This window comes from Halichoerus grypus, chromosome 9, assembly GCF_964656455.1.
Source record: "Halichoerus grypus chromosome 9, mHalGry1.hap1.1, whole genome shotgun sequence".
In the NCBI taxonomy this organism is placed as follows: Eukaryota; Metazoa; Chordata; class Mammalia; order Carnivora; family Phocidae; genus Halichoerus; species Halichoerus grypus.
The window spans coordinates 85,003,439-85,017,028 of NC_135720.1; the positions used below are offsets into that span (position 1 = coordinate 85,003,439).

Consider the following 13,590-nt stretch of genomic DNA (forward strand, 5'->3'; position numbering starts at 1 on the left):
CACATTTAGGTCTTTCATCCATTTTGAGTTTATCTTTTTGTTTGGTGTAAGAGAATGGTCCAGTTTCATTCTTCTGCATGTGGCTGTCCAATTTTCCCAGCACCATTTATTGAAGAGACTGTCTTTTTTCCATTGGATATTCTTTCCTGCTTTGTCAAAGATTAGTTGACTATAGAGTTGATGGTCCATTTCTGGAAACTTATAAACTACCAAGACTGAAACAGGAAGAGGTAGAAAATCTGAACAGACCAATAACCAGCAAGGAAATTGAAACAGTAATCAAAAACCTCCCAAAAAACAAGAGTCCAGGGCCAGATGGCTTCCCAGGGGAATTCTACCAAACATTTAAATAAGAAATAATACCTATTCTACTGAAGCTGTTTCAAAAAATAGAAATGTAAGGAAAACTTCCAAACTTGTTCTCTGAGGCCAGCATTACCTTGATCTCTTCTTTTGTAATGTCTTTATCTGCTTTTGGTTTTAGGGTAATGCTTTCATAGAATGAATTTGGAAGATTTCTTTCCTTTTTCGTTTCTTGCCATAGTTACAGAAGAGACAGTATTAACTCTTTAAATGCTTGGTAGAATTCACCTGTGAAGCAGTCTGGGCCTGGACTTTTTGGGGGGGAGTTTCTTGATAACTGTTTCAATTTCATTGCTGGTAATTGGTCTATTCAAATTTTCTATTCCTAATTCAGTTTTGGGAGTTATAGGTTTCTAGGAATTTATTGATTTCTTCCAGGTTGTCCAATTTGTGGCATATGATTCTTCATAATATTCTCTTACAATCGTTTGTATTTCTGTGCTGTCAGTTTTTATTTCTCCTTTTTCATTTGATTTTGTTTATTTGAGTCCTCTCTCTCTCTGTCTCTCTCTTTTTTATGAGTCTGGCTAGAAGTTTATCAATTCTGTTGATCTTTTCCAAGAACTGGCTCCTGGTTTCATTGATCTGTTCTATTGTTTTGTTTTTGTTTTTGTTTTTGTTTTTTTTTAGTTTCTATTTCATGTATTTATTTATTATTTTCTTCCTTCTGCTGCTTTTGGGTTTTGTTTGCTCTTTTTCTAGCTCCTTTAGGTGTAAGGTTCGGTTGTTTATTTAAGATTTTTCTTGCTTCTTGAGATAGGCCTGCACTGCTATAAACTTCCCTCTTAGAACTGCTTTGCTGCATTGCAAAGATTTTAGACTGTTGTGTTTTCATTTTAATTTGTCTCCATGTATTTTTTAATTTTCTCTTTGACTTTTTGGTTGACCCATTCATTTTTCAGTAGCATGTTATTTAACCTTCATGTATTTGTGTTTTTCCACATTTTTTCTTGTGGTTGATTTCTAGTTTCATAGCACTGTGGTAGGAAAAGATGTATGGTATGATTTTGATCTTTTCTAATTTGCTGAGATTTGTTTTGTGGCCTAATATGTGATCTATTTTGGAGAATGTTCCATGTGCACTTGAAAAAAATGTGTATTCTGCTATTTTAGGATGGAATGTTCTGAATATATCTATTAGATTTATCAGGTCCAATGTGTCATTCAAAGCCTTGTTAATTTTCTGTTTGGATGATCTATTCATCCAAACAGAAAGTGGGGCATTAACATTCCCTATTATTATTCTATTACTAGCAATTACTTCCTTTATATTTGCGATGAGCTGCTTTATGTATTTAGGATCTCCCATATTTGGGTGCATGCATATTTACAGTTGTTATATCTTCTTGTTGGATTGTTCCTTTTATAATTATATAGTGTCCTTCTTTGTCTCTTGTTACATTCTTTGTTTTAAAATCTAATTTGTCTGATATAAATATTGCTATCTTTTTTTTCACTTCTGTTTGCATAATAAATGCTTTTCCATTCCTTCCCGCTTTCAATATGCACGTGTCTTTAGGTCTGAAATGAGCATTACCTTGATCTTTTCTTTTGTAGTGTCTTTATCTGCATTTTGTTACTTGTTTTATGATTGTTTTTGTAGTTCTTCTCTGTTCCTTTCTTCTCTTGCTTTATTCTCTCTCAGTTTGCTGGCTTTCTTTAGTGATATACATGGATTCCTTTCTCTTTATTTTTTGCATATCTATTAGTGGTTTTTGATTTGTGGTTTGTGGTTACTATTAGGTTTGTATATAACATATTATGCATATAACAATCTATATTAAGTTGATGGTTGTTTATGTTTGAACGCATTCTTTACTCTTTTCTCCCTCACTTTTTAGGTATATGGTATTATATTTTACATCCTTTTATTTTGTGAATCCCTTGACTGATTTTCATAGATATAATTGATTTTACTGCTTTTGTGTTTCCTACTTTTCCTACTCCTACTTATGCTCTTTCCTTTCCATTCATCATCTCTTGTAGGGCTGGTTTTGTGGTCATGAATTCCTTTAACTTTTGTTTGTTTAGGAAACTCTTTATCTCTCCTTCTAGTTTGAATGATAGCCTTGCTCAATAGCATATTCTTGGCTGCAGGTTTTTTCCTTCCACACTTTGAATATATATATCATGCCACTCTCTTCTAGCCTGCAAAGTTTCTGCTGAAAAATCAGCTGACAGCCTTATGGGGTTTCCCTTGTATGTAACTATTTCCTCTTGCTGCTTTTAAAATTCTCTCATTATCACTACTTTTCGCCATTTTAATTATGATGTGTCTTGGTGTGGACCTCCTTGGGTTGACTTTGCTGGGGGCTCTCTGTGTCTCCTTGATCTGGATTTCTGTTTCTTTCCCCAGATTCAGGAAATTTTCAGCTATTATTTCTTCAAATAAATTTCTTGTCCCCTTTTCTCTCTCTCCCCTTTCTGGAATCCCTATCATGTGAATATCATTATGCTTGATGATGTTACTGAGTTCCCTAAGTCTATTTTTATTCTTTATTATTATTGTTTTTTCTCTCTCCTGTTCAGTTTGATTGCTTTCCATTACTCTGTCCTCTAGGTCACTGATCCTTTCTTTTACTTCCTCTAGTTAGAGTTTATTCCAACTAATGTATTTTTAATTTAAGTTATTGAGCTCTTCATCTCTGATTCATTCTTTTTTATGTTTTCTATCTCTTTGTTAAGGGTCTCACTGAGGTTTTCCACTTTTTTCTCAAGCCCAGTGAGTATCTTTATCTTTATTACCATTACTTCAAATTCTCTATTAGGCATATTACTTATCTCCATTTCATTTAGGTCTCTTGCTGTCATTTTGTGCTGTTCTTTCATTTGGAACATATTCCTCTGTCTCCTCATTTTGGTTATGGCTTTAATTTTACCCTCAAATAAAGTAAGATGCCTCACTAAACTATGAAACGATTGTAACACTATAATTTTTACATTGTGTCTTTTTAGAGGACATGCTTGATATGTTTCAGCCCCGGGTTCTGGGTTCAATTCTTTTCTTGGGTGAGAAGTTAATGAGACACAGGACACAGCCCTCAACCTTCAGAGGGTGAGCTCTGAGCCTGGACCCTGCTCTTGCAATATGTAATTTCTCTCTCATTGCCATCTCCCCACAAAGGTTCTGAATTTATTTCAGTATGTGCTTAGTTCTTTCAGTCCTTGAAAGAGAGCCCAATTTGCTCTCACTAGTCTTATAAGAGGTTCCAATCCCAAACTCCAGTCCCAAACTTTAGTACTTGCAGCAGGTGCCACTCCCTCATACTGTTGTTAGAATTCCCTGAATTGACTCCCTATCTACCTACACTCCACCTACTGCTGAAAGTTACATCTCTGTTGTTCTAACCGCTGGTCTCCACGTCTTCCCTTGCCTTTGGAGAGAACTTTCTGAAAGGTCTGTCTAGTATTGTTGTGTTATAATTAATACTGTTATTATTATTGGCAGCCTCCATTTACCGATATAGACTTTGATCCTTCCATTAGCCTTCAAGAGCTCTGAGAAAAGAGAAGCAGGATTTTTTTTTTTTTTTCCATTCTCTCAGGCCAAGGTTGATGGAGTGTTTGGTCCTGAATAAATAAATGAATATAGTATACAACTGTAAGTAGGTAACTACCAACACTACTTTTTAACTGAGGATACTGAGACTCAGATAAATTAACAGCTAACAAGATAAATTAGCAGATAATTACAGTTAAGTGGATGAGCTAGGATTTACAACCACGTCGTCTGTCTGATCCCCAAACCAGCTCACTCTCCACAGTGCCATGATGTCTTGCCTCCATGATTGGTTTTCCTACTCTGGCCTATTTTGCTGATCATCACTGAGCTCTAGTTATGGCATTCTCACTGATTTGTTCATTGTTTCTAAGAGAAAATAGTTTAAAAATATTTTATTGAATATATATTTATACCTATACTATATTTATCCATCTATTAATCATCTATCTATCATGAATCCTTCCACAGGGGCATTTAGAAAAAATACACTGCCCCAATATGTATTTGTACAGAACTGTACTTTTGAAAAAAAAATTGAACATGCATTAGCAATTCCTATTGGTGACCTGGATTCAGGTAATTTTTATGGATTTTCTCATCATTCTACCTATAAGAAAGTCTGAAGTCATGAAATTTAGAGCTATCTCACTATTTTAGGATTTTTTTTTTTTTTTTTTTAGGATTATAGGCCGCCTTCTCTAGGGAAATCAATAATAAATCTATTATCACCTGAACACCAAAATGATTTTTAAAGAACCTTTTTATCTGAAAGGGTATGCTAGCCATTTGTTCTCATCCAAATGACCTACTGACACAATTAGTAGCTATGTTTCAGTCCAGTAGAACCTTGAAAACAATTATAGGCTTTTGAGAAATAGTCTGCAATACAAAACTGCTGCTATTCTGAGGATGAGTAAACAGCCTATTGTTCTTGAGTGGAAACATCAGATAATCTGGGACCATTTAATTTAAAGTTCATCTTTTCCCAGTTTTTTCTATTCAAAACATATAAGCTTATTCAAGCTGACTTTTTGTATCATGTGGTGCATTTTTACAAGAATTTAATTGTAATAATCTTATTTTTTAAGGCATGACCTAGTTCTTTTAAATTCACATGCTGAAGAAAATAGAGAGAAGATAATATATGTGAAAATACAGTTGGAAATACATAGCTATGCTTCACACATCTGATGGCTAATTTAAACAGTGTTGAGAAGGGAATGTATTACATAGTAATTAAAGGAAGAAGGTTTTAATAAGGTACCTAATTTAGAAACTTTTCTAGTTCTATTTCATAACCAACATCACAACTCACGTCCACAGGCTTGCCATCGGAAGCTCGTGCAGCAATAACAGTCCTTCCACGAAGGTCCACAGTGTCCTTTTCATCTATATGTCGGCTTGCAATTAAATTACAATCCATATAGAGTGAAATGCCCCGGGATTGTAAACCAATGCCAAGTTTATGCCATTGACGATCAAACAAAGGACGGAGTTCTCGATTTTTAAAAATGTAGTTCAACACATCTCCCTCAGGAGCTCGGAACATAAATTCCACCACCTTCTTTCCACCATCAACTACTATAGAAACCTGCAAAAATGCAAATTAGCATTAAATGTTTTAAAACCAGTGTTCAAAATTACTAAAGCACACAAATTAAAAATTAGAGATACATGTTGGTATAATTGAGGCACTTAGCAAAATGTTTTAGATGATATCTGTGTCTACCAGATTTGTTAATACAAAAGAACAGCAAATATCCAGCTACAAAAATGTTTTAAACATGGGGCATTCTGGTGAATGTAACATGTTTCTTTCTTGAGAGAACATCTGAGGGTATATATTTATATGTATGGGTATATCTAAGTGTATATATATATATATATATACGATTCTGTATGAGTAATTCAAGAATTAAATGTTACTTAATTTAAAAAGAATAAGAATAGGATCACTTCTCTTAGCATGGAAACTGAGATCGACTTCTTGAAACTTTGATGATTTGCATGGTGCAGAGAAAATGCCTTTTCATAAAGGATATACTCTTAGTTCAGTTCATCTTTCCATCATAAAATTGTGACTGTATTAACAGATTAAAAGACCAGTGAAATGAAAAACATCTCAGTGGATATGTATAGAAATAAACACAAATGTAAAGTGCCAGTAAGTAATACTGAGGTTCATCTCCCCCTGACCTGGAGTCCTTGCACGCTCACCTTTCTGCCCGTGTCATCTCTTGCACAAGTATTCCTGGGTTCCTTCTCCCTGTACCCCATTTTAGGAAGCTGCCCTTTCTATGCTCCCATAGTCCCCACTCAACTCTGAGCTTACCTCTACCACTGTCCCTTTCACACTGAGATTATGCTCTAGTATATAGTTCTCCTAGATGCCATCCCCTTAGACCTTATGCTCCCTAAGAAAGGAATTACACTTTTAAAAATCTCTTCTCTTGGTCACTAACTCGCATGTAGCATGTGTTCATTAACTTTTTATTGATGGAATCAATATTTGTATCCCACCTCTTCACTCACTACAGACTTTCAAATGAAACAATGAATGATACATATAATACATATCAGGAATGATAGGATATAAAGAAGTTATTAGTGAGGTGGACTTAGTGTCAATGAAGCAGTTTTGAAAGAAGGGTCGTTTGAGTGTCTTTAGAGAAAATATGAATCATATTACAGATCTCAGCAAGATCATCCTAACTATGAGAATACTTGCATGTCCCTGTTAATGATTCCTCTAAAAGAAAATTCCGATACTAGATCTGCTTCCAAATTTGTGCATACCGTGCCAAGATTCACCTGGCATAACCACATAGGAGAAAACTAATCAGCACAACTCTATGGTTCCTGACCTGTGGTATATTCTGTTGGTTTAAAACCTGCCACAGGAACCACCGTTCCTTTTTGGTGCTTCTTCGTACTCGAAACATAGCTGCTATGGCATACTCAGCAGGAAGGCCTTTGGGAAATATCTTACTGGGGAAGGAAAACAAAGAATTATTGTGAGAACACTGAGAATGGTGAGGAAAGAAAATCTAGGTATGAAGTTCTTTGTAACACGATATTTCTTTCCCATCACAATAAAACAGTCTCTAAAACGGAATTTTCTCTATAAAGTCACCCTTAATAAACTAAATTTCACAATGACCATTACTGTACTGCTTTAAGTAACATTGTTCATTAAAAAGCGAACAGAATGCTAATTCCACTTCCGGTCTGACTCTGGCGTCTTTGCTGAGAGTCACAGTGAGCTGCGAGCTGCTTCAGGGGAGTCTTTAGGAGTCCGCACCATGGTGGAAGACACCAAGTCCAAAATCAGGAACTACCAGACTGTCTCTTTTGACCGCTGCTTCCCCAACCAGAACCAGACCAGGAACGGCTGGCAGAACAGCAGACCTCCACTGCTAAAGGAGGTGATGTCTCCATGTGTGGATGGTACTGGCGTGTGGACAAGTCCTTCTGCCCCATAGCCTGAATGTCAGCCTGGGACAACCACGGGGCAGAAGGCACATCTCCTGGGAAGATCCGAACTGGCTCCCCCTACCTCTACTTTGTCTTCCATCCTTCTCCCAGGTTGGTGAAGGGGGACCTGGGTACATGGTGATCCCCACCCTGGGATCCTGAATCATGGCTGAATTAATAACAAATCCTCATTGGAAAAGTGTAAGACCTTGTATGTGTAAAAGAGCTGGATGGGCAGTCAAGAAGCCAGGGTGGAAGTAGTACCTTGACCAGTAAGAAGGACTTCAGAGTAATGGTTTTTTTCCATTTTGTTTTATGTTATTAAACTGACCCCCTTCTCCATACCAGATAATAGAGTGAATGACTATATAAAATAGCCTCAAGCCCCTGTATGTGCTAAAATGTATCTATATGTTCCCCTTTATTATCTATACAATTTCAAAAAATTTTTCTTATGTAATTTTTGAACCACATAAAAATAGTATAATAAAAACTCTTGTGGGGGCACCTGGTTTATCAGTTGGTGAAGCATGGGAGTCTTGATCTCATGGTTGTGAGTTTGAGTCACACACTGGGTGTAGAGCTTACTTAAAAAACAAACAAACAAACAAACAAAAACCTTCCTGTGTACCCAAATAAATAAATAGATAGATAACAAAATAATGTGGCTTTGATGCCTGCCATTTCTCTTTGGGACCACCTATAAACCTCAAGGTGAGCACAAGTATAGTTGAGAGGTGATGCCAAAACACAAACATCCAAATGACCATTTTGAACTAGTTAGTTGCATCCAAACTCCTTTTAAAAAGGAAACCTCAACCCACACAGCAGGTCCCCACTCCACCCCCACATGCAGTAATTTGTGTCTCCATCTTTCTTCTAATTTCCTGCCTCCTTTTCCCCACTCTCCACCTTCATGCTTTCAGGATCATATCTTTATTTCAAGTGTTCTGGAATTTGACAATACTATTTCCTGGGATTTTGCTTCCACTCATTGTATTAAACACATCTTTGAATATGAATTGCACATTACTGAAAAAATTTTTTTGTAGGTTTTTATTATTTTTTTATACAATCTTCTCTTATCTTCTCTTTCGGGAACTTGTTTTTTAGACAACCATTTAACACCTATCTTTTTTTTTTTCATTTTTTTTATTATGTTATGTTAATCACCATACATTACATCATTAGTTTTTGATGTAGTGTTCCATGATTCATTGTTTGCATATAACACCCAGTGCTCCATGCAGAACGTGCCCTCTTTAATACCCATCACCGGGCTAACCCATCCTCCCATCCCCCTCCCCTCTAGAACCCTCAGTTTGTTTTTCAGAGTCCATAGTCTCTTAACAATCTATTCTACTATTCTACTTTCTGGGATATTTCCTTGATTTATTTTCCAATCCATCTATGCAACACCAATTTTTGTTATTTTCTTATTACCAGGATTCTCTTTTGTTCTCTTTTTAAAATTATCCTGAATGCAATATTTTTAAATCCCTGATATAATCAATTAGGTGGGTTTTTAAATGTTTCTCTCTGCATCCTTGAATATCTTCATTTCATCCAGATTAGTGTTTCCTGTTTGATAGTTTGGCCTCTCTCTTCCATACTGGAAGCTACACTCTAATTTCTGATGTTTTTTTATAATCCATATGTAATTAAGGAAGAAGCACTGAACTTTGATTGCAAGCTTCATGTATGTGTCACAGTGTGTCAATGAACAACTTCACTGCATAGCATGCTCAGCTGGCGGATTTCACTGCAAGTCCCTCAAATGTGAATGTAGAAAGATTAGTTTTCTACGGACATTCAGTTTCTCCAAAGAAGAATCTTTCTATGTCCTACTTGGTAAAGAGTATTCACCTGGATGCAGGCATTCTAGAAGCAGAGCGGGTATGTGGGGGTCTTACAGTTCGGTAGAGAATTTTGTTTCATCCCTCTGTTTTTGGTGCCATGCCTCTTTCCTGCCTTCACTATCCTGCTTACCTTGCATCTGGAGGCTCTCTGGCTCAATTTCTCTCAATAATAAGTCTAATAAACCTCTCACCTTTTGTCTGCTTGTATGAGGAAAAAGGAGGTACACTACACCCACACACACATCCCTCACCAGTTTCTGCAGAGGCTGGTTCCCCCAAGTGATAAGTCTCTCAGGAGTCCACTGAAGTCAACTGGCCCACATCTCACTAGCCAGCCCAGCAATACATAGGTTCTAACATCTTCGAACTGCTTTTTGTATTCAAAGAATGTATTGTAATCTTTCTTTCTCTTTGTTCCAACTCCCTTTCTACAGTCAATTTTGCATTTTAGAAGGTTAAAAGTCCTTTCAACTCTTCAACCTCTCCCTCTCCAATGCCCCTTTAATCTTGGTTTAGAAACAGATGCATATCCTCCCCCTGCTACAAAGTAGACAAAACTTCCTTCAACCTTGCTACATCATTGTATCACCCTCTCATCTATTCACGAACCTTCTTACACAAATATCTTAATATCTGCATTGTTACTACCCACTTAGTCCTTAACTCTCTTGCATTCTAAAAGCATTTCCAATCAGCTAATCTACTGGCCTCTTCTCAATCCCCATCCCCCTCAATCCTTCTAAAGGTTTTAACACTGAAGATATCCTTTCCTCATTGATATAAACCAGGGGTCACAACCACAGGCCTATAGGACCCAGCCAGGAAACTGGAACGTAAGTTTCCTGAGGTTGGTTGTCTATACTATTCACCCTGTTCCTGGCATCTAGAGCTGTGCCTGCACAAGGTGGGTACTCAATAAGTATTAAATGAACCAATTAATGGACTGAATTCAGATATAAACTACCTAAAAAAAAAAAAAAATACAAAACAAAAACCACATGGCCCTCTCAGTCTAGCTTTGGGTTTTCCCCTCTTGGATAGAAATATGCATATAAGAAAATTTCACTTTCCTCTTAAGACTTTTATAAAATAAAACAAAACAAAACAGGGGTGCCTGGTTGGCTCAGTTGGTTAGGCGTCTGCCTTCTGCTCAGGTCATGATCCTGGGGTCCTGGGATTGAGCCCCACATCAGGCTCCCTGCTCAGTGGGGACCTTCTCCCTCTCCCTCTGCCACTAACCCCTGCTTGTGCTCACTCTGTCAAATAAATAAATAAAATCTTAAACACACACACACACACACACACACACAAAACAGAGGAAGTGAGTTAATAAGAGCAACCGACACCCATCCTCATGTAGAGGTCACAAGTGTGACCTGGAGGAAAATAAGAGCCCAACCCATCTATAGGGGGCAGCTGCTGATTAGCTCCAGCCAATTGTTACCTTATGGGAATGTGGGCCCAGTGTTGCCAGATGATCCTATTTTTCAAGAGAAGCCAAATTACTCAGATTTTTATCTGAAAAGTTTAGTTTTCATTTTGTCAATCGACTCAGATTTTTCATATACACTGTCCAGACCAACACTGTGCAAATGAAGCGAAAACAGTGACTGCTTATGTTGGCACACTTGATGTGACAAAGCAAAAAATCATGAAAACACCTTTCTTCGTACTAGTTAGGATTTTGGACATAAAGTCACCTGTCACATCTCTTCATGAGATTGGAAGCTTTTGAAGGCAAGGAAGCATTTCATGTTTCTTTGTATCACCCACAAAGCCCAAGTGCAGTGCCACCAGGGCACTCTATAACTGTTTGTTAAAGAATGAGTGACCTAGCAAATGAAACAGATGCACTTAATTTTGATAGAATTTTTTACTATTTCATATTTTTAAATAATTCATAATATTTCATAAATATAATTATTTTTCAAAAATTTACAATCTAATTCAAAATTGAAAATATATCTCATGAAAGGTTCCTTCTGTAACAAAAAATAATAAACCAAAATATTATTAATATTAATAATGTTAATATACAATAAATACAGTCTTAATACACTGAAGTAAATTTAGTTATGTTTACAGAAAAACTGATTTTTTCTTAGTCTAAGTTTATAATGGATAAAAATCCTTATAATTACTGTATTTTCTTTTCAATAATTCTTGCTCTACTTTCAAAGCCAAAAATGATTTTGCTTGCCAAAATTGTAAATTTTGAAGGAAAATTTCTCTATTTTAAAAACAATATATTATAAAATGTATCAGCTCTTATAGACTATGTTTCTTGTTTATACCGCACAAGCACACTTAATGTGATACAGAATAATTTCACTGGGTCTTGCCAAAGTTTCTATTATAAAAGAGGCCATATTGGATTACTGGTCTGTTACCAGAGAGATATAATGACAGCTTGCTATGTGTAAGATATCCATGCTTGAATATTTTTGAATGGAGTGTAATTTCCTATAAGAAATTCTATCCACTGCTTATTCAGTGATATTCCCATTAAGAAAAATATTGTTGATCCTTACTTGCCAAATTAATTCATATATATATGGCTAGAAATTATCATTGGGATATTTTCTACCTTCCCTCCATTTCATACACATTGTATGTAGTTCAGTGCTGTAAATGGAAAAATCATCCACATAAATTAATACTAACCTATATTTGAAGAGCTCAAAGTTTAGTGAAATTTACATGTAATTAATCCTTTATTTCCCACTGTCTACTTTTTTTCACATTTATGAAAGTCACCTAAATATTCATGGACAGGTGAGAGTAGAAATATACCAAATAAACAAAATGTTCAATCTAAAATCAATTTTTTTAATGTGACTAAGTAAAAGTCACTGAGAGCCAAACTAAAGTCATTCCCAATTATCCAACGGTGCCAAAGGAAATTTGCTGCTTGTGGAGTCCTCTTTACACTCAGCCCCTGAGAGCACTAGTTCTAGATATAATCTGGAGTGTCTCTGAAGCCTTGTAATTCACATATTTTAGACTCCTTTGAACTTGTAATTTATTTCAGTGTTGAAAAAAATCTAAAATATAGTTTTCACCTGCTCTCTGATGTTCTCTACGTATAGCAGCCCTCTGTTCAATCATCACATGGAAAGAAACACTATTAAACTCTAAGGGAAGTGGCAGAGAATCAGAAGTAGGGCTTCTTATAACATAGTATAGCTATGGCAGAAGGCAATGTCCAGCTCTGAGAACCAGTGAGATTTGACCCCGCTAAAAAACTGATTTCATAAAGATTTTAACATTACAGTACTTCCCTCTCAGTGTTAAAATTAAGAGAGATTTTTAAATTTTCTTCTTTATATTTTCACTACTTCCTCAATCTTTACAGTGAGCATAAATTGTATTAATGATCATTTGTAAAACAACACTACTATTTTCAGGTTAGAAAAAAATAATCCTGTTCTTTAAAGTGAACTATAAATTAATCTGATATTCTTCAAGGTCAGAAATGAGGGAGAATTAACAATAACAAATATTATTTTTTTTCTATTATGGAGGTAAAAAGTCACAGAAGTCTATAACTCCCAATCTAAAGCCTTCAGAATGGTTCAGTCACTGAAGCAGTAGGACAAGATGAAAGAAACTTCAAATTAAAATACACTTTTCCTGATATTTTCTCCATATGCTTCAAACAGAATATCTAATTACAAAGTACTAGTCCCTGTACTCATGAAGTTGGATACAAATGAACATTTTATTAAACATGAAGGAATTCACTACACAGGACTTTAAGAATGGGCTGTATTTGTACTACGTAGCATACTGCTCACATTCTCTAGATCTTCTTTCTCACTTGATTAATGAAAAATCCTTTGCTGGTCAGAATTTATTTAAAGTCTTTAAGAAATATAAATAAAATAATGATGTCTAAAACATATCTATATTACAGGAAAGATCTTGGCATGAGGTGGGGAAAACATTTAATCATTCTGTGTATGTGTAATTGTTATTAAATAAGATTGTACATTCACTGTCTTTTGTATACATGGTATGAATGCAGAGATTCTCCCTAACTATGAAGTACTTTCGTTGACAAGCCAAAACACCTAATACTCTACTATTAGAGCTTTCTTCCTCTCTGGAAAATGCTTGTGTTTATAAAACATAAGCTCTGTTACCCCTAAAATAGTCCCTAGAAACTGGTCACATAATACTAACAAATGGTCTAATAATTAATCCTCACCTTGGAAAGAACAGAACAGAGATCTATGAGATTGTGATAAAGCAAGGAAGTTAACAGAGAAGACACAGAGAGGGAGGAATAAATCCAGAGCAGGAAATGCCCCTGAGTTAGAAGACTGAAATGTCATTGTCCTGATCCCTGGGCAACACAAACGTCATCTTAAGGCACTGGGAGTATGAGAA

General features: G+C 35.8%; 1 protein-coding gene and 1 pseudogene across 2 annotated transcripts in view; one reads left to right on the forward strand and one right to left on the reverse strand.

The window, feature by feature from the left end:
* COL19A1 (collagen type XIX alpha 1 chain) overlaps positions 1–13,590 on the reverse strand; it is a 327,156-nt gene that overhangs the window by 276,778 nt on the left and 36,788 nt on the right. For both annotated transcript variants that reach the window (XM_078055163.1, XM_078055162.1), the window contains exons 5-6: positions 6,730–6,853; positions 5,181–5,456 (exon numbers count right to left, since the gene is read on the reverse strand). In XM_078055163.1, the coding sequence (XP_077911289.1) occupies positions 5,181–5,456; positions 6,730–6,853 (400 nt within the window). The remainder of the gene's footprint in view (positions 1–5,180; positions 5,457–6,729; positions 6,854–13,590) is intronic.
* LOC118523214 (cytochrome c oxidase subunit 6B1 pseudogene) lies at positions 7,168–7,521 on the forward strand (annotated as a pseudogene).